At 46.9% G+C, this 18,873-nt stretch overlaps 3 protein-coding genes across 3 annotated transcripts in view; all 3 read right to left on the reverse strand.

Moving 5' to 3' along the window:
- TSPEAR (thrombospondin type laminin G domain and EAR repeats) overlaps positions 1-18,873 on the reverse strand; it is a 171,454-nt gene that overhangs the window by 33,525 nt on the left and 119,056 nt on the right. The window lies entirely within an intron of this gene.
- On the reverse strand, positions 237-953 carry LOC105604740 (keratin-associated protein 10-8-like). The gene has a single exon (XM_027961100.3). The coding sequence runs from the start codon at positions 951-953 to the stop codon at positions 237-239; it is 717 nt and encodes a 238-aa protein (XP_027816901.1).
- Positions 10,520-12,935, reverse strand: LOC101108536 (keratin-associated protein 10-8-like). The gene has a single exon (XM_027961102.3). The coding sequence runs from the start codon at positions 12,872-12,874 to the stop codon at positions 12,293-12,295; it is 582 nt and encodes a 193-aa protein (XP_027816903.1). The 5' UTR covers positions 12,875-12,935; the 3' UTR covers positions 10,520-12,292.

An 18,873-nucleotide genomic window follows, 5' to 3' on the forward strand; every position in this document is an offset into this window, starting at 1 on the left:
ATGACTTTATTAGTTAACAGGCAGACCCCTCACCTAGGTCAGGACAAAATCCATGACCAACAAGGATGGAGAGCAGGATGCTGGCTGACACTCAAGGCCTGGAGGGAACCAGGATCCAGCCAAGGCGGCTCACAGGAAATTCTGGGGCAGAAGGAGACGCCAGACTTGGCTCAAGACTACAGAAGTTTCAGGAGAAAGTCAGCGTTGGCCCTGGAAGGGGTTGGCAATGTGCCAGGTCAGCAACAGGGTTCTGGGGCCAAGGTTGGGACGCAGCAAGCAGGGCGGGAGCATGCAGGCCGGCAGAGCAGGGACACGCAGGAGGCCGGGCGGCAGCAGCTGGGCTGGCAGGAAGAGGTGGGCACGCAGCATGCGGGGCGGCACACAGGACGGCAGAGGAGGGACACGGAGGAGGAGGGTCTGCAACTGACCGAGGAGCAGGGGTTGGGCTGGTAGCACAAGGAGGCTGAGCAGGGGGAGGACTCACAGCAGACGGGCCTGCAGCAGAGGGGTGTGCAACAGACAGGCCTGCAGCAGACGGGCCTGCAGGAGACAGGCCTGCAGCAGACAGGTGTGCAGCAGACGGGCCTGCAGGAGATGGGTGTGCAGCAGACAGGCCTGCAGCAGACAGGCTCACAGCAGGCCTGCTGGCAGGGGGAGGAGGTGCAGCAGGAGGGTTGGCAGCTAGACTGCTGGCAGCACAAGTCCAGGCAGGAGCTGCTGCAGGCTGGCTGGGAGCAGGGGCTCGATTCACAGCTCACAGGGGCACAGAGGAGGGTCAGGCGGGGGGCCGGGGTACAGCAGCTGGAGGCACAGCAGGGGGGCTCGCAGCAGCTCTCTGGACAGTCGTCCACCTGCCAGGAGGAGCCGGTGTAGGAGTCACAGGACCCGGGCAGGCAGACCCGGCTGCTGTAGCTCAGGTCACTGGAGCAGACAGACAGGGCAGAGGAAGCCATGGCGGTGGCTGTGGGGCTGGAGGAGGTGAGGTGTGAGTGTGAGTGAGTGTGTGTGTGAGTGAGCACTGCTCAGGGCTGTGGGCCTTTTATACCCCGTCCAGGTGTGTGCAGGGCCAGCTGAAGGCTCCCTGAGGCTTCCCTTTCCTGTTGGTGTTTTGAGCCCCTATTTCTTCTTGTTTATTTACACAAGAGTTTGCTGCTAGTAAAATGCATGTCCTGGTTGAGGGCTGGATCACCCTGAGCTGGGTGAGGTTCTCTCAGCAAACACAGGATTAATCTAGGGTCCCGAAGCCCCACTGTGCGTGCCTGCCAGCTCCCCCCCGCCACCTGTCTCTATTGCTCTCAGGTGTTGGCTGTGAACCCCCGTCTCTGTGATTTGGCATCGCAGAGCTCACAGTTGGGACAGTGCTGTCCCCTGCTGTCAGACGTCCCTCTCAAGCAGCAGGGCTGAACCGTGGACAGACCAGCCAAAGGGAGAAGGGTGAGTGAGAAGAAGCAAGGCATGTCTCAAGCACAGAGCAGGAAGGAGGGCAGGTCCCTCCCCATCAGACGGAGTCTCCAGGGTCAGAACGTGCGCAGCGAAGGGAGAAGCAGAACATTCTCCGGAGAGAAGGGAGAGAAACCTGGGCTTCAGATCCGGGACTCTGACCAAACTACGACAAGATGAACGGGACACGGTGCGTATCTGACACGCTGGTGAAATGTCTGACACCAAATACGCGGAAACAGCCTAAAAGCTCCAGAGAGTTTGGCATCCGACTTTCCTCGCCAGTCAACATACCTGAAGACAGTGCAACCAAATCTTGAAAGTCTGAGGAAAGTGGATTATCAGGCAGATGGAGATTAGAGCACTTCGATAAGACAGCTATTCTGAAAAGGAGCCACTCGTACATTATCTACAAAAACTACCTCGAGAGTACACGGTCCAGAAAAAGAACGAGCCCAAAGGCAGGCACATATAAAAAACAATAATAAAGAACAACAAGTCAGCAAAAAGCAGACGGAGGGAGAGGAGGTCCACCGGCTTGGCCCTGTAGAATAAGCGCCTGCTGGCTGCCCTGCCCTTCTGGCCTTCGACCACCTCTTTGCCATGTGCAGTTCTCTGACTTTGACAAATGCAGACACACCCCCACCAGACCATACAGGCCCCCACACTTCTGTCCACTAGAGTCAGCTCCTCCCTCGGCCCAAAGCCCCAGGCAAGTGCTGATTCAAGATCCCTGCAGCTGTGGCTTTTCCAGGAGGTCACATACATGGAATCGTACACTGAGTGGCCTTTGGGGTCTGGTTTCTTTCGCTCTGAAAATGCAGCGGCCGTGGTGCCGTGTGCATCCGGGCTCATCCCCTTTCCTGCTGCACGGTGTCCGGGGTGAGGGGCTCCCCCATTTGTTCACTGCACAGCTGGGAGACACTTTCATGACTTCCTGTCTTTGGTGATTATGAACAAACCTGCTGTCTACGTTCTTTGTGTACAGGTTTCCGTGTGATCGTGTTTTCATTCCTCTAGGATAAACACCCAGGTGCAGCATAGCTGGATTGGATGGGAACTGTAGGTTTGGCTTGATAGGAACCTGCTAAGCTCTTTCCCCAAGTGGCTGTGCCATTCTGCATTCCCACCAGCAATGCGTGAACGTTCTCGTGGCTGCATATCCTTGGCCAACAGTCAATATTGTGAGGGTTTTAATTTTGGCCGTTCTAATAGGCATGAGGGCTTCCCAGATGGCTCGGTGGTAAAGAGTCCACCTGCCAATGCAGGAGCTGTGAGTCCGATCTCCTGGGTGGGAAAATCCTCTGAAGAGGGAAATAGCAACCCACTCCAGTATTCTTCCCTGGAAATCCCATGGACAGGGGAGCCTGGCAGGCTACAGTCCATGGCGTCGCAAAGAGTTACACTCAACTTAGTGACTAAACAGGGCTTCCCTCATAGCTCAGTTGGTAAGGAATCCACCTGCAATGCAGGAGACCCCGGTTCAATTCCTGGGTCTGGAAGATCTGCTGGAGAAGGGATAGGCTACCCATTCCAGTGTTCATGGACTTCCCTTGTGGCTCAGCTGGTAAAGAATCTGCCTGCAATGCGGGAGACCTGGGTTCGATCCCTGGGTTGGGAAGATCTCCTGGAGAAGGGAAAGGCTACCACTCCAGTATTCTGGCCTGGAGAATTAAGAGTCAGACACAACTGAGCAACTTTCACTCTTCATTTCACTTAGTGACTAAGTAAGTAGTAGTACCTTAGTATCGGAGAAGGCACTGGGGACCCACTCCAGTGCTTCTGCCTGGAAAATCCCATGGACGGAGGAGCCTGGTAGGCTGCAGTCCATGCGGTCGCTAAGAGTCGGACACGACTGAGCAACTTTACTTTCACTTTTCACTTTCATGCATTGGAGAAGGAAATGGCAACCCACTCCAGTGTTCTTGCCTGGAGAATCGCAGGGATAGAGGAGCCTGGTGGGCTGCCATCTATGGGGTCGCACTGAGTCGGACGCGACTAATGCGACTTAGCAGCAGCAGCAGCAGTACCTTAGCATAATTCAAACTTGCATTTCCCCAAAGACCCAAAGTTCTCTAATGTACTTATTTGCCAAATTTATCCACAGTGGCTGTGTCACTTATGATATTATTTTATGTATCAAAGCTCCAGTTTCTCCACATCCTTGCCAACACTGGCATGTTAATTGTTCTTCATTCTAGCCTTTCTCATAGGTATGAAGGGGACTTTGTTGCGGTTTTAATTTGCACTTCCCTAATGCTATGGTTTTTCCTGTGGTCATGTATGGATGTGAGAGTTGGACTGTGAAGAAGGCTGAGTACCGAAGAATTGATTCTTTTGAACTGTGGTGTTGGAGAAGACTCCTGAGGATCCCTTGGACTGCAAGGAGATCCAACAAGTCCATTCTGAAGGAGATCAGCCCTGGGATTTCTTTGGAAGGAATGATGCTTAAGCTGAAACTTCAGTTCTTTGGCCACCTCATGCGAAGAGTTGACTCACTGGAAAAGACTCTGATGCTGGGAGGGATTGTGGGCAGGAGGAGAAGGGGACGGCAGAGGATGAGATGGCTGGATGCCATCACTGACTCGATGGACGTGAGTCTGAGTGAACTCCGGGAGTTGGTGATGGACAGGGAGGCCTGGCGTGCTGAGATTCATGGGGTCGAAAAGAGTTGGACACAACTGAGCGACTGAACTGAACTGAACTGAACTGAATGAGTAATTTGGGCTCCAAAATCACTGCACACAGTGACTGCAGCCATGAAATTAAAAGACACTTGCTCCTTGGAAGAAGTGTTATGACCAACCTAGAGAGCATATTCAAGAGCAGAGACATTACTTTGCCGATTAAGGTCCGTCTAGTCAAGGCTATGCTTTTTCCAGTGGTCATGTATGGATGTGAGAGTTGGACTGTGAAGAAAGCTGAGCGCCGAAGAATTGATGCTTTTGAACTGTGGTGTTGGAGAAGACTCTTGAGAGTCACTTGGACTGCAAAGAGATCCAACCAGTCCATTCTGAAGGAGGTCAGCCCTGGGATTTCTTTGGAAGGAATGATTCTGAAGCTGAAACTCCAGTACTTTGGCCACCTCATGTGAAGAGTTGACTCATTGGAGAAGACTGTAATGCTGGGAGGGATTGGGGGCAGGAGGAGAAGGGGACGACAGAGGATGAGATGGCTGGATGGCATCACTGACTCGATGGATATGAGTCTGAGTGAACTCTGGGGGTTGGTGATGGACAGGGAGGCCTGGCGTTCTTCGATTCATGGGCTTGCAAAGAGTTGGACATGACTGAGCGAATGACCTGAACTGACCTGAATGAGTAATGATGTGGAGGTTCATTTTATATGCTTATTTGCCATCCCTGCATCTTCTTTGGTATTTCTTCAAATCTTTAGGCCCTTTTCTTTGTTAGTTTTTCTTGATGTTGGATTTTGAGTGTTCTTTATATATTTTGGATACAAGTACTTTGGTCAGATGTGTGATTTGCAAATATTTTCTCCCAGTCTATGGCTTGTGTTTTCATTCTTTTTTTTTTTTTAATTTTATTTTTTTTTAATTTTAAAATCTTTAATTCTTACATGTGTTCCCAAACATGAACCCCCTCCCACCTCCCTCCCCATATGAACAAAACTGTTTAATACTGATAAAGTCCAGGGTATTCTTTATTTTCGTTTAGCAATTGCGCTTTGGGTATTGAATATAAGAACTCTGCCTAACCACAAGGTCACAAAGATTTTCCCTGATATTTTCCTCTGAAAGTTTAAAACTTTCACATTTTATATTTAGGTCTCTGATAAACTTTGATTAAAGTTTTACATTAAGTAAAATTGAGGTACGGGTCAAGGCTTACTTTTTGGTTTTGCATATAGACACCCATTGTTCCAAACTGCCTTTGCATTTTTATAAGAAATCAATTGATTTCACTTGTGTGGGCCTGTTTTTCTTTTCTGTATCATTCATCTGGGCCTGTACCTTTGCTAGCATTGGATTGTTTTGATTATTATAGCTTTATGGTAAACACTGAAGTCAGATAGGGTAAAACCTCCAACTTTTTTCCCCATTCAAATTTTGTGGCTCCTTGAGCTCCTTTGCCTTTCAAATAATTTTAGGGTCAACTTCTTGATACCAACAAAGAAACCCTATTTGTTATTGGAATTACTTTGAATCTATAGATCAATTTGGAGATGATGTGCTGTGTTTAGCCGCTTAGTCGTGTCCAACTCTTTGTGACCCCGTGCACTGTAGCCTGCCAGGCTCCTCTGTCATGGGGATTCTCCAGGCAAGAATTCTAGAGTGGGTTGCCAAGCCCTCCTCCAGGGGATTTTTCCAAGCCAGGGATCAAACCCATGTTTTCTGCACTGCCGCCAGATTCTCTAACATCTCAGCCACCAGGGAAGCCCAAGAGTACTGGAGTGGGTAGTCTATCCCTTCTCCAGGGGATCTTCCCAACCCAGGAATCAAACCAGGGTATCCTGCATTTCAGGCAGATCCTTTACCAGCTGAATTACCAGGGAAGCCCCAGTTTGGAGGCAACTGACATCATAATAATATTTAAACATGTAGCCACTATGGAAAACAGTGTGGAGATTCCTTAAAAAATTGCAAATAGAACTACCTTATGACCCAGCAATCCCACTTCTGGGCATACACACCGAGGAAACCAGAATTGAAAGAGACACATGTACCCCAATGTTCATCGCAGCACTGTTTATAATAGCCAGGACATGGAAACAACCTAGATGTCCATCAGCAGATGAATGGATAAGAAAGCTGTGGTACATATACACAATGGAGTATTACTCAGCGGTTAAAAAGAATTCATTTGAATCAGTTCTGATGAGATGGATGAAACTGGAGCCGATTATACAGAGTGAAGTAAGCCAGAAAGAAAAACACCAATACAGTATACTAACACATATATATGGAATTTAGGAAGATGGCAATGACGACCCTGTATGCAAGACAGGGAAAGAGACACAGATGTGTATAACGGACTTTTGGACTCAGAGGGAGAGGGAGAGGGTGGGATGATTTGGGAGAATGACATTCTAACATGTATACTATCATGTGAATTGAATCGCCAGTCTATGTCTGACGCAGGATGCAGCATGCTTGGGGCTGGTGCATGGGGATGACCCAGAAAGATGTTATGGGGAGGGAGGTGGGAGGGGGGTTCATGTTTGGGAATGCATGTAAGAATTAAAGATTTTAAAATTTAAAAAAAATAAAAATAAAAAAAAAAATAAACATGTAGACATGGTCTAGTTCTACACTTATCTGTGTCTTCTTTTCCTTTCATCAGTGTTTTTATAGATGTCATTATGTACATATTCTGTAAAACTTATACCTGTTTTCATTTATTATTCTAATTTACTTTTAAACAAAACCTTTATTCAATTTTTATTGCTATTATATAGAAATATATGTAGTTTCTAAAATTCCTTGTTTATTTATTATTATTATTATTTTTGGTTGTGCTGGGTCTTCTTTCCTGTCTGAGGGCTTTTTTGGTTGCAGTACATGGGCTTTCTCACTGCAGTGGCTTCCCTTGTTGTGGAGTCTGGGCTCACGGTGCACAGGCTTCCGTGGTTGCAGCAGGGAGGCTCAGTAGGTGTAGCTTGCAGGTCCTAGAGTGTGTACATGCATGCACGCTCAGTTGCTAGTCGTGTCTGACTCTTTGTGACCCCCATGGACTGTGGCCCACCAGGCTGCACTGTCCATGGGATTTTCCAGGCAAGAATCCTGGAGTGGGTCGCCATTTCCTCCTCCAGGGGATTTTCCCAACTCAGGGATCGAACCTGCATCTCCTGAGTCTTCTGCACTGGCAGGTGGATTCTCTCCCACTAAGCCGCCTGGGAGGGCCCCTAGGTGTGTGGGCCTCAGTAACCGCGGCGTGCAGGCTGTGGAATCTTCCCCAGTCGGGGGTCGAATCCATGTCCCCTGCATTGGCAGGTGGATTCTTATTGACTGAGCTCCCAGGGAAGTCCAAGAAATATGATGAATTTTTATGACTCCAGGCTTGCCTTCAACTTGCTAAACCCTCATGTATTTCTACGAGTCTTTTTGTAGATTATTAAGGGTTTCAATGTGGACAATCACACCCCCTGTGAGTAGAGATGATTTTATATCTTTGGTATGCACCCTTGTATTTGTTATTTTGTTGCACAAGAGGTGATCTTAAGTATGATGTTGAAGGAATGTAGAGAGAGGACACCTATGTCTGGCTCCTGGTCTGAGGAAAAGCATTCAGTCTCTTACAAAAATCCTCATCAAAATACTAGCAAACTGGATTCAGCAGCAAATTAAAAGAATTGTACACCACGACCAAGGGGGAATCTCCTGCCAGAAGGCAAGGGTGGAAGGAGTGATGTGAAAATCAATGACTATAACATACCACATTAATGGAATGGAGGGGGCAACACATAATCATCTCAACTGATGAAGAACAAGCACTTGACAAAATCCAACACCTTTTATGATAAAAACACTCAACAAACTGAAAGCAGAAGGAAACTGCTTCAACATAATAATAATAAAAAAAATACGCATCTGAAAGACCCACAGCAAACATCACACTCAACACTGAAAGACTGAAAGCTTTTCTTTTAAGATTAGGAGCAAGGCAGGATTGCCCACTTTTGCCACTGCTATTCATCCGTCCTGGAAGTTCTAGGAGAACAGCTGGACAAAAGGAAAATAAAAGGCATTTAAGTTGAAAAAGAAGAAGTAAAATCATCTCTGTTAACAGATGTTATATATACATAATCCTCATATGTACAAAATCCTAAAAATTCCATAGCTACAGACAAAACCATTACAACTAATAAGTGAATTCAGCAAAACAGCAGGATATAAAGTCAATATATAAAAAAATTAGTTGCATTTCTTTACATTAATAATAAATAACCCTAAAAGGAAATTACAAAAATGATTCCATTTAGAATATCATCAAAAAAGTAAAATACTTAGAAATTAATCAAGGAGGTCAAAAACTTATCCAGTGAAAACTACGAATCATTGTTGAAAGAAATGAATTAAAACATAAGGAAATGGAGAGACACCCCATTATTATGGATTGGAAGCTTTAATATTGTTAAGATGTCATTACTATCCAAAGCAAACTATATATTTAATATAATTGCTGTCAACATCTTGATGATTTTCCACAGAAATAACAAAACTCATTCTAAAATTCATATGGAATTTTAAGGAACCTTGAATAACCAAAAAAAAATAAATAAATAAATCCTGAAAAAGAACAAAGCCAGAGGAATTCCTGATTTCAAAGCTCACTACAAAGCGACAATGATCAAATAGAGTGGTACTGGCACAAAGTCAGACATAGAGATCAATGGAAGAGAATACAGGATCCAAAATAAACCCTCACACATTAGGTCAACTATTTTTGACAAGGGCATTAAGTCCGTTCACTGGAGAAAAGACAGTCTTTTCAACAAATGGTTCTAGCAAAATTGGATATTCACATGCATAACAATGAATTTAGATCCATACCTAACATCATACACAAAATTATCACAAAGTGGATCCTCAATCCAAATGTAAGACCTGTAACTATAAAACTCTTTGAAGGAAAAATAGGATAAAACTTCACAACCTTGAATTTGGCAGTCATTTCCTGCATATGACACCAATGACACAGTCAGCATCAGAAAATATAAAAACTGGACTTCACGAAAATTTTGAAATTTTTCCATGAAAATGTAGTATCAACAGAGAACAATTAACCCAAAGAAATGTGAGGAAACATTTGAAAATCATATATCTGATAAGAGATTAATATCCAGAATGTATAGAGAACTCCCGAAACTCAAAAACAACAACAAAAAACCTAACTCAAAAATGAGCAAAGACCACGAATAGACATTTTTCCAATGAAGGTATACAAATGGCCCATAAGCAATGAAAATATACTCAATACAACTAACATTAGAGAAATGCAAATAAAAACTACAGTGAGGTACCACCTTGCACCTCTTAGTATAATGACCATTTATTTATAGAAACAGCATAATATTGGTGAGACTGTGAAGAAACTGGAACACTTGTACACTGTTGGTGGGAACATGAACTGGTACAGCTATGTGGAAATCAGTATGATGGCTCCTCAACAAATTAAAAGTAGAATTACTGTCTGATCCAGTATTTCTACTGGGTCTATGCTGAAAGGAATTGAAAGCAGAATCTTGCAGAGGTATTTGTAAAACCACATTCACAGACGCATTTCTCACAATAGCCGAAAAGTGGAAGCCATTCAGGTGTTCACTGAGGGATGAAAGGATAAGCAAGATGAGGTATACCCACAGGATGGAGTATTATTCACCCTTTAACAGGAAGTAAATCTGGCACTATTATGGATGAACCATGAGGACATTACAGTAAGATAAATAAGCCAGTCACAAAAAGACAAATACTTTGTGATTTCACTTACACGAAGTACTTTAGAGACAAAAAGTAGAATGATGCTTTCCAGGGGCTGTGAGAAAGGAAGTAGGGGGATTCTTGTTTCATGTGCATAGAGTGTGTTTTGCAAGATAAAGAGTTCCGAGTACGGATAGTGGTGATGGTTACACAAGATGTACTTAATACCAAAGTGGTTAAGGTTGTCAACTTTGTGTTATGAATATTTTACCTCAATAACAAAAGTAGAAAAAGGCTATCAAGGCATGAAGACACGTGAAGGAAACGTAAAAGTTTCCACTCCTAATGGTTCCAGGGATACGACATTCTGGAAAAGACAACAACCATGGAGTTGGGAAAAAGATGGGTGGTTGCCAGGGGTTAGCAGGGAAGAACAGATGAACAGATGGAGCACAGAGGACTTCTAGGGCAGGGAAACTATTCCGTAATGGTCCACAGGTGTTATAATCCATTTATCAAAACACATAGAACTTAGCAACAGCAAGAGTGACCTCTAATGTAGACTATGGACTTGGGGTGATATTAACATGTCAGTGTGGGTTTATCCATTATGACGAATGTAGCCCATTTGTAACAAATGCATCAAATCACAAGATACTGATGGTGGGGTAGGCTGTGCCTGTGTGAGGGTGGGGATATATAGGAGCTTGTACTTCCCACTTAGTTTTGCTGTGAACCTAAAACTGCCCTAAAAAACAAGATATGTTAAGTTGATACAGGGCAATAGAGGAGATCTGCTATTTTTTTTTTTTTTTAGTGAATTTTGGTTATTGGTGTCTTCAAGGAATGAGTCCATATCACCTTAATTGCTTATTGCCTTCCCTTTTATATCTGTGGGGTCTGCGCTAATTTCTCCTTTCCATTCCTACTATTTTCTCTCAGAGTTGAGGCAACATCCTTGGGAGGAGCCTACCCATGTCCTAAGACTTCTGAATATTTCCCACAGGCAGGTGGGGGCAGGTCCTTTCAAGGCTCTCTTTCATCTCTGCAAATCAGTCCAGCTAACTTTATGTGTTTTGCCAGGCTCAGCCTCACACCTGTTTGCTTATCATTTCTCAGGAGACACTTAAGGAAGACTCTCCATAGACAGGGGAGTTCCTCAGAAAAGCTCTCTTCTCTCTGGCATCCTGACCGCAGACTAGCTGCCCCCCACTGCCCCCAATTCCCAGACCAGCTCTAATACTGAGGGATCCATGGCACTCCACCTGGGTTTCTGGCCTGGGTGCTGGAATCATTCTCGAGGGGGTGGGCTGGGCAGCTGTGAGACCCACTCTGTTTCTTTCCCCTCCCAGGTGGGCCTGTACTGTCCTCTTCAAGTCCAGCATCTCAGCTTCTAGTGTCCTGACCTTGTTACCTCTCTGGATCAGTCAGGTGGGAAGGTCATCCAGGCCCTCTCACTCCACACGGTTGGAGCAGCCCTTCCCCCTCCCACCACATTTCTGCTAAAAGTGCAGACCCACTGGCAGACCAAAAGGGGTGACCCCAGCCACATGCAGGTGTGTCACACGGGGTCCTTAGGCCTCCCACATGGAGCGGACTCAAGGGGCCAGCTGGTCCCTATGTTTCAAGTGGGCAGGAACAGTCCAGGGGGCCTGAGAAACCCCTAGACCATGGCAGGTCTGCAGGGGACCAGCCGCGGGCCAGGGCCTGAGCAGGCACTGACTTCCTGGAGAAGCAGGAGCCCCACCTGGTGACCCTGCCCAGAGGTGTCAGGCCCATGCCCTTTGGGGTCTCAGTCACTTACTGCTGGGGATTCCCTGGTGACTCAGATGGTAAAGAACCTGCCTGCTATGTAGGAGATCCTGGTTCAACCCTGAGTCAGGAAGATTCCCTGGAGAGGGAATAGCAACCCACTCCAGTATTCTTGCCTGGAGAATTCCATGGACAGAGGAACCTGGTGGGCTACAGTCTATGGGGTCTCAGAGAGTCGGACATGACTGAGTGACTCACACACTTGCTTACCAACAGAAATGCTCTCGGCTGGAGGAGACTAGTGTCAGGTCACAATTGTGTGTGTTTCCTTGCACCCCTGCACCCAGCCCACCAGGGAACCATGCGAAGGGAGGAGATCAGGTGATGATGTGAGTTTATTTATCCAGGTGCCTGAAGGGGCACTGACAGGTTGGAAGTCGAGGCCAAGTGACCCAGATAGAGGATCTGGACCGGTAGGGGGGCAGCTGACCCAGGGGCAGCTGACCCAGAGACAGCTGGAGATGACTCCTGGGAGGCAAAAGCCCCAGGGAGCCGTGAGGTCGGCGTTCCTGGGGCAGGAATGAGAGGTCAGTCGGTCAGGGGAGTGGAGACATCGGGGACCCTGTCCTGGGTGAGGGCAATCACCCAGCCCAGGTCAGGACAGAGGACCAAGTCACAGGTGGAACCTGAGCTCGGCTGGCTCTGGGGTGACATGCCAGGTCAGCAGCAGGGCTCGGGGGCCGAGGTTGGGATGCAGCAAGCAGGGCGGGAGCATACGGGCCTGCAGAGCAGGGACACAGAGGAGGCTGGACGGCAGCAACTGGGCTGGCAGGAGGAGTCGGGCACGCAGCAGGTGGGGCGGCACACGGGGCGGCAGAGGAGGGACACGGAGGAGGAGGGTCTGCAGCAGGACGAGGGGGCTAGGCATGGGGAGGCCTCACAGCACACGGGCCTGCAGCAAACAGGTGTGCAGCAGACAGGCCTGCAGCAGACGGGCCTGCAGCAGACGGGTTCACAGCAGACAGGCCTGCAGCAGACAGGCTCACAGCAGGCCTGCAGGCAGGTGGAGGAGGTGCAGCAGGAAGGCTGGCAGCTAGACTGCTGGCAGCACACGGCTGGGCAGGAGCTGCTGCAGGCTGCCTGGCAGCAGGGGCTGGACTCACAGCTCACTGGGGCACAGAGGAGGGTCAGCCGGGGGGCCGGGGTGCAGCAGCTGGGGCCACAGCATGGGGGCTCACAGCAGCTCTCTGGACAGTCATAGCTCAGGTCGCTGGAGCAGATGGACAGGGTGGAGGCTGCCATGGTGGAGGCGGTGGGGCTGGAGGAGGGTTTGAGTGTGCGTGGGTGTATGAGCTGTGTGTTTGAGGTGCTTGGGGATGTAGGGCTTTTATACCTGGCCCCTGGCCTTTGTTGTCCTCACAGGAGACTCCCAGGCCCTCTCTTCCTTGTTGGGGTTGACAGCTGGCGGCAAGGGCCACTCATTAGTGCTGGCGTAGTTTCCACAATTGTTTTCACTCATTAAACCTGTGAGCGTAAATATCCCATGTTGCAGGATGTTTTCCCATTTCTGCTTTGCTTGGCTCCAGAAAAGATATAGAAAATATCTAGGTAAGATCCTAAATGAAATGAACCCTGAATATTCATTGGAAGGACTGATGCTGCAGCTGAAGCTCCAATCCTTTGGCCATCTGATTCAAAGAGCTGACTCATTAGAAAAGACCCTGGTGCTGGGCAAGATTAAAGCAGAAAGAAAAGGGGACACAAAGGATGACTTGGTTAGATGGCATCATTGACTCAATGGATATGAGTTTGTGCAAGCTCTGGGAGATGGTGAAGGACAGGGAAGCCTGCTGTGCTGTAGTCTATGGGGTCCTGAAGTGCGGGACATGACCGAGCAACTGAACAGGAACAATGCTGAGTGAGGTTTAGAGGTGATCGTATCTCTAAATCGGTGAATTTAGATGTCGCAGCTCTCCCCTATTTGAGGTACAGTACTTTAATATTATTTTGACTTTTACGCATTTTTTAACTTAGGTGTAAAGAGACGTGTGTGTCTGTAAAATGCAACTGGATGTTACCGTGGAACCAGCTGAGGCTCATGTTCGGCAGGGGCTGGTGGGAGATCCTGGCACTCCCCCCACAGCAGCTGCTCTGCCAGCAGGAAGCATGGTGAGAGGAACATCCAGTCCCTTGCAGCCCAGCCAGTGTGCCTGAGAGGAGCGTTAACGGAGTGTGGGCATATGTGGAGTCTGTTAGGAGATCTCTTCAGGGAGCAGCACTCATAGGTGTCTGAGTCAGGGGCTGCGTTCATCAACCTTTCACCCGGACCCAACTACTCACAGCACGCCCTGTGCACCCCACACTTCTCAGCCGAGCAACCAGCCCCTAGGCCAGAGTTTGCCTTCCTCAAGAGGGATGCCCTGAAAGACTCAGAGTGACGGTCTCCTACTGGACAACCCACGTGTGAGGAGCGGAGACTCCAGGACCCCAGGCAACACCCAAAAGTAAAGCTCAGGCAAGAGCTGGTTTTCCTTGTGGATACAAGCAGATGTGGTCCCAGGGAGCCTGGAACAGAAAGTCAGCAAGGGCGGACTCTGGGGAAGACGGTGACATCTGGGCAGCGGTCATTCGGAGCCCCTGACCATGGCTGTGGGGTCAGATGACACTGTCTGAGCACCTGTTCTAGGCCAGGCGGTGATCTGAACGCTCTACACCTGCCAAGGTACTTGATTTCACATCCACTCAGCAAAAAAGTTTCTGTAAATAGGTGAGGAAGCCCAGGCACAGAGAAGTTAAGCAACCATGTCCAGGTCACACAGCCCAGAGTACCAGGACTGGGACTGGAAGCCAGCCATCTGGATAGATTCCCTGCCTGGCCCTCTGATTAGGCCTTGAGAGCAGCTGTGACATCTGCTTTCTGGCCCTGAGAGCTGAAATCCTGGGAGCTGCCATGGTAGTCAGCTATCAGGGACGTGTGCATAATCAATGCAAAAGGGACTGCGCTGGCTCTTACCCAGGCCTTCCCCCAGGCCAACTTCAGTGCTACACGGAGAAGGAAGCACGTGTCCAAGGAAATTTACCACCAGGCAGCTTAGCTGAAAATGTACAACAGAGGCGGGAAACAGCAAAATTAACACCACGGAAAATCAACCCTGTGGTTTTCAGCACAAACACTGCTAGTTCCTCCAATCCACAGAGGGAAAGTGTGCATGCTTGCTCAGGGGCTCAGTCATGTCCGACTCTTTGTGACCCCATGGACTGTAGCGCACCAGGTTCCTCTGTCCATGGGATTCTGCAGGCAGGAATACTGGAGGGAGGTGCCACTTCTTACTCCAACGCGGTGTAGTGAACGTTGCTCAGTGGTGTCTTTTTGCGACTCCATAGATTATACAGTCCAAGGAATCCCCCAGGCCAGAATACTGGAGTGGGTAGTCTTTCCCTTCTTCAGGGGATCTTTCCAACCCAGGGATCAAACCCAGGTCTCCCACATTGTAGGCAGATTCTTTACCAGCTGAGCCACAAGGGAAGCCCAACAGAGGTAAAGCATAAATCCCCAAATATGATGAGAGAAAATCTAATAAACAGGCCATGTGTTTTGCAGACACCAAATGTGATCACTCCATTGCTAACAAGGAAGAAGTAAGAGCCAGGATAGAACAGTAAAGACAGGACTGAACACGAACCACTCTGAGCTGAGTGCACCAAGGTGCGTGTGTTTGGACTGAGAGAGCCTCATGAATTCAAGAGCACTGGATTTTTAGAGCCCACTATAAACATACATTCAGTCAGTTCAGTTCAGTCGCTCAGTCATGTCCGACTGTGACCCCACGGACTGCAGCACGTCAGGCGGCCCTGTCCACCACCAACTCCTAGAGTTTACTCAAACTCATGTCCATTGAGTCAGTGATACCATCCAACCATCTCATCCTCTGTCATCCCCTTCTCTTCCTGCCCTCAATCTTTCCCCCATCAGGGTCTTTTCAAATGAGTCAGCTCTTCGCATCAGGTGGCCAAAGGATTGGAGTTTCAGCTTCAGCATCAGTCCTTCCAATGAACATTCAGGACTGATTTCCTTTAAGGATGGACTGGTTGGACCTCTTGCAGTCCAATGGACTCTCAGGAATCTTTTCCAACACCACAGTTCAAATGCATCAATTCTGCGCTCAGCTTTCTTTACAGTCCAACTCTCACATTCATACACAACTACTGGAAAAACATTAGCTTTAACTAGACGGACCTTTGTTGGCAAAGTAATATCTCTGCTCTTAAATATACTATCTAGGTTGGTCATAACTTTTTTTCTAAGGAGTAAGCATCTCCTTACTTCATGGCTACAGTCACCATCTGCAATGATTTTGGAGCCCCCAAAATAAAATCTGCCACTGTTTCTCCATCTATTTGCCACGAAGTGATGGGACCAGATGCTATGATCTTTGTTTTCTGAATGTTGAGCTTTAAGCCAATTTTTTTCAGTCTCCTCTTTCACTTTCATCAAGAGGCTTTTTAGTTCTTCTTCACTTTCTGGCATAAGGGTGGTGTCATCTGCATATCGGAGGTTACTGATATTTCTCCCGGCAATCTTGATTCCGGCTTGTGCTTCAGCCAGCCCAGGGTTTCTCATGACGTACTCTGCATATAAGTTAAATAAGCAGGGTGACAATATACAGCCTTGACGTACTCCTTTTCCTATTTGGAACCAGTCAGTTGTTCCACATCCAGTTCTAACTGTTGCTTCCTGACCTGCATACAGGTTTCTTAAGAGGCAGGTCAGGTGGTCTGGTATTCCCATCTCTTTCAGAATTTTCCGCAGTTTATTGTGATCCACACAGTCAAAGACTTTGGCATAGTCAGTAAAGCAGAAATAGGTGTTTTTCTGGAACTCTCTTGCTTTTTCCATGATCCATCAGATGCTGGCAATTTGATCTCTGGTTTCTCTGCCGTTTCTAAAACCACCTCGAACATCTGGTAGTTCACAGTTCACATACTGTTGAAGCCTGGCTTGGAGAATTTTGAGCATTATTTTGCTAGCATGTGAGATGAGTGCAATTGTGCATAGTTTGAGCCTTCTTTGGCATTGCGTTTCTTAGGGATTGGAATGAAAACTGACCTTTTCCAGTCCTGTGGCCACTGCTGAGTTTTCAAAATTGGTAGTTTTTAAATGAACCGAATGAAGGGCAGCTCCATCTCCAGGCAGGAAGAAATGGCTGACAGTCTGGTCTGGAAATGAATTATTACCAGGTGGACCCTGGACCTCTCCCACCAAACAGTGAAAGAGGCAGAGCATCTAGGGGAACACTGGGGACCAAGGCTGATTTTTTCTTTTTTCAAATTATTACATCTTTCTCCTGCATTGGCAGGCCAAGTCTTTACCAGCAGTGCCACCTGGAAGCCCCTTATATTTTTCTCAAGTAAAGAGAACAGCAGTGTATTTTCACATATGCAAGAGCTTGGAATACACTCTACTCATGTTTCCCTCTTGGAGAAACATTTAAAGAAACAAGACAAATGATGGGAGTCCCCTGGAGGTCCAGTGGTTAAGGATCCACCTTCCAGGGCATGGGGTGTGGGTTCAGTCACTGGTCAGGGAGCCAGGATCCCACACAGCCCTCAGCCAGAAAAACCGAAACACAAAAAAGAAGCAGTGTGGTAACAAATTCAATAAAGACTTTATGAAGACTTTCTAACACCATACACAAAAATAAACTCAAAATGGATCAAAGATCTAAACGAAAGGCCAGAAACTATAAAACTCCTAGAGGAGAACATAGGCAAAACATTCTCCGACATAAATCACAGCAGGATCCTCTATGATCCACCTCCCAGAATACTGGAAATAAAAGCAAACATAAACAAATGGGATCTAATTAAAAGCTTCTACACAACAAAGGAAACTATAAGCAAGGTGAAAAGACATCCTTCGGAATGGGAGAAAATAATAGCAAATGAAGCAACTGACAAACAACTAATCTCAAAAATATACAAGCAACTCCTGCAGCTCAATTCCAGAAAAATAAACGACCCAAGCAAAAAATGAGCCAAAGAACTAAACAGACATTTCTCCAAGGAAGACATACAGATGGCTAACAAACACATGAAAAGATGCTCAACATCACTCATTATCAGAGAAATGCAAACCAAGACCACAATGAGGTACCATTTCACACCAGTCAGAATGGCTGTGATCCAAAAGTCTACAAGCAATAAATGCTGAAGAGGGTGTGGAGAAAAGGGAACCCTCTTACACTGTTGGCGGGAATGCAAACTAGTACAGCCACTATGGAGAACAGTGTGGAGATTCCTTTAAAAGCTGCAAATAGAACTGCCTTATGACCCAGCAATCCCAGTGCTGGGCATACACACCGAGGAAACCAGAATTGAAAGAGACACGTGTACCCCAATGTTCATCGCAGCACTGTTTATAATAGCCAGGACATGGAAGCAACCTAGATGTCCATCAGCAGAAGAATGGATAAGAAAGCTGTGGTACATATACACAATGGAGTATTACTCAGCCATTAAAAAGAATACATTTGAATCAGTTCTAATGAGGTGGATGAAACTGGAGCCGATTATACAGAGTGAAGTAAGCCAGAAGGAAAAACACCAACACAGTATACTAATGCATATATATGGAATTTAGAAAGATGGTAATGACAACCCTGTATGCGAGACAGCAAAAGACACAGATGTATAGAACAGACTTTTGGACTCTGTGGTAGAGGGAGAGGGTGGGATGATTTGGGAGAATGGCATTGAAACATGTATACTATTATGTAAGAAACGAATCACCAATCTAGGTTCGATACAGGATACAGGATGCTTGGGGCTGGTGCACGGGAATGATCCAGAGAGATGACATGGGGAGGGGGGTGGGAGGAGCGTTCAGGATTGGGAACTCATGTACACCCCTGGTGGATTCATGTCAATGTATGGCAAAACCAATACAGTATTGTAAACTAAAAATAAATAAATAAATAAAAATAAAGAAAGACAGACTTTAAAAAAGGTCCAGATTAAAAAAACCTGAAGAGCAAAAACCAGAAAGAAAGAAGACAAATGGCCAAGAGAGGAAACATACAGGAGCACATGGGGAACTGGGCAGGTGTAGGTGAGAAGGAAAGGAAGAAAAGTCTAAACAGCCAGAGTGATGGGTTCTGTTGGGTACACACAAAGTCTGGTCCTTCCCAGGCAGTGACCCTGGTGAGGTTCTGATACTTCATTAATATCAGATGTTTTGAAATGCTAAGCTTTTAGATTGTTGCTGATCAGTCATTAAGTTAAGTCCAGTTCTTTGCAACCCT

This window comes from Ovis aries, chromosome 1, assembly GCF_016772045.2.
Source record: "Ovis aries strain OAR_USU_Benz2616 breed Rambouillet chromosome 1, ARS-UI_Ramb_v3.0, whole genome shotgun sequence".
NCBI classification, from domain to species: domain Eukaryota; kingdom Metazoa; phylum Chordata; class Mammalia; order Artiodactyla; family Bovidae; genus Ovis; species Ovis aries.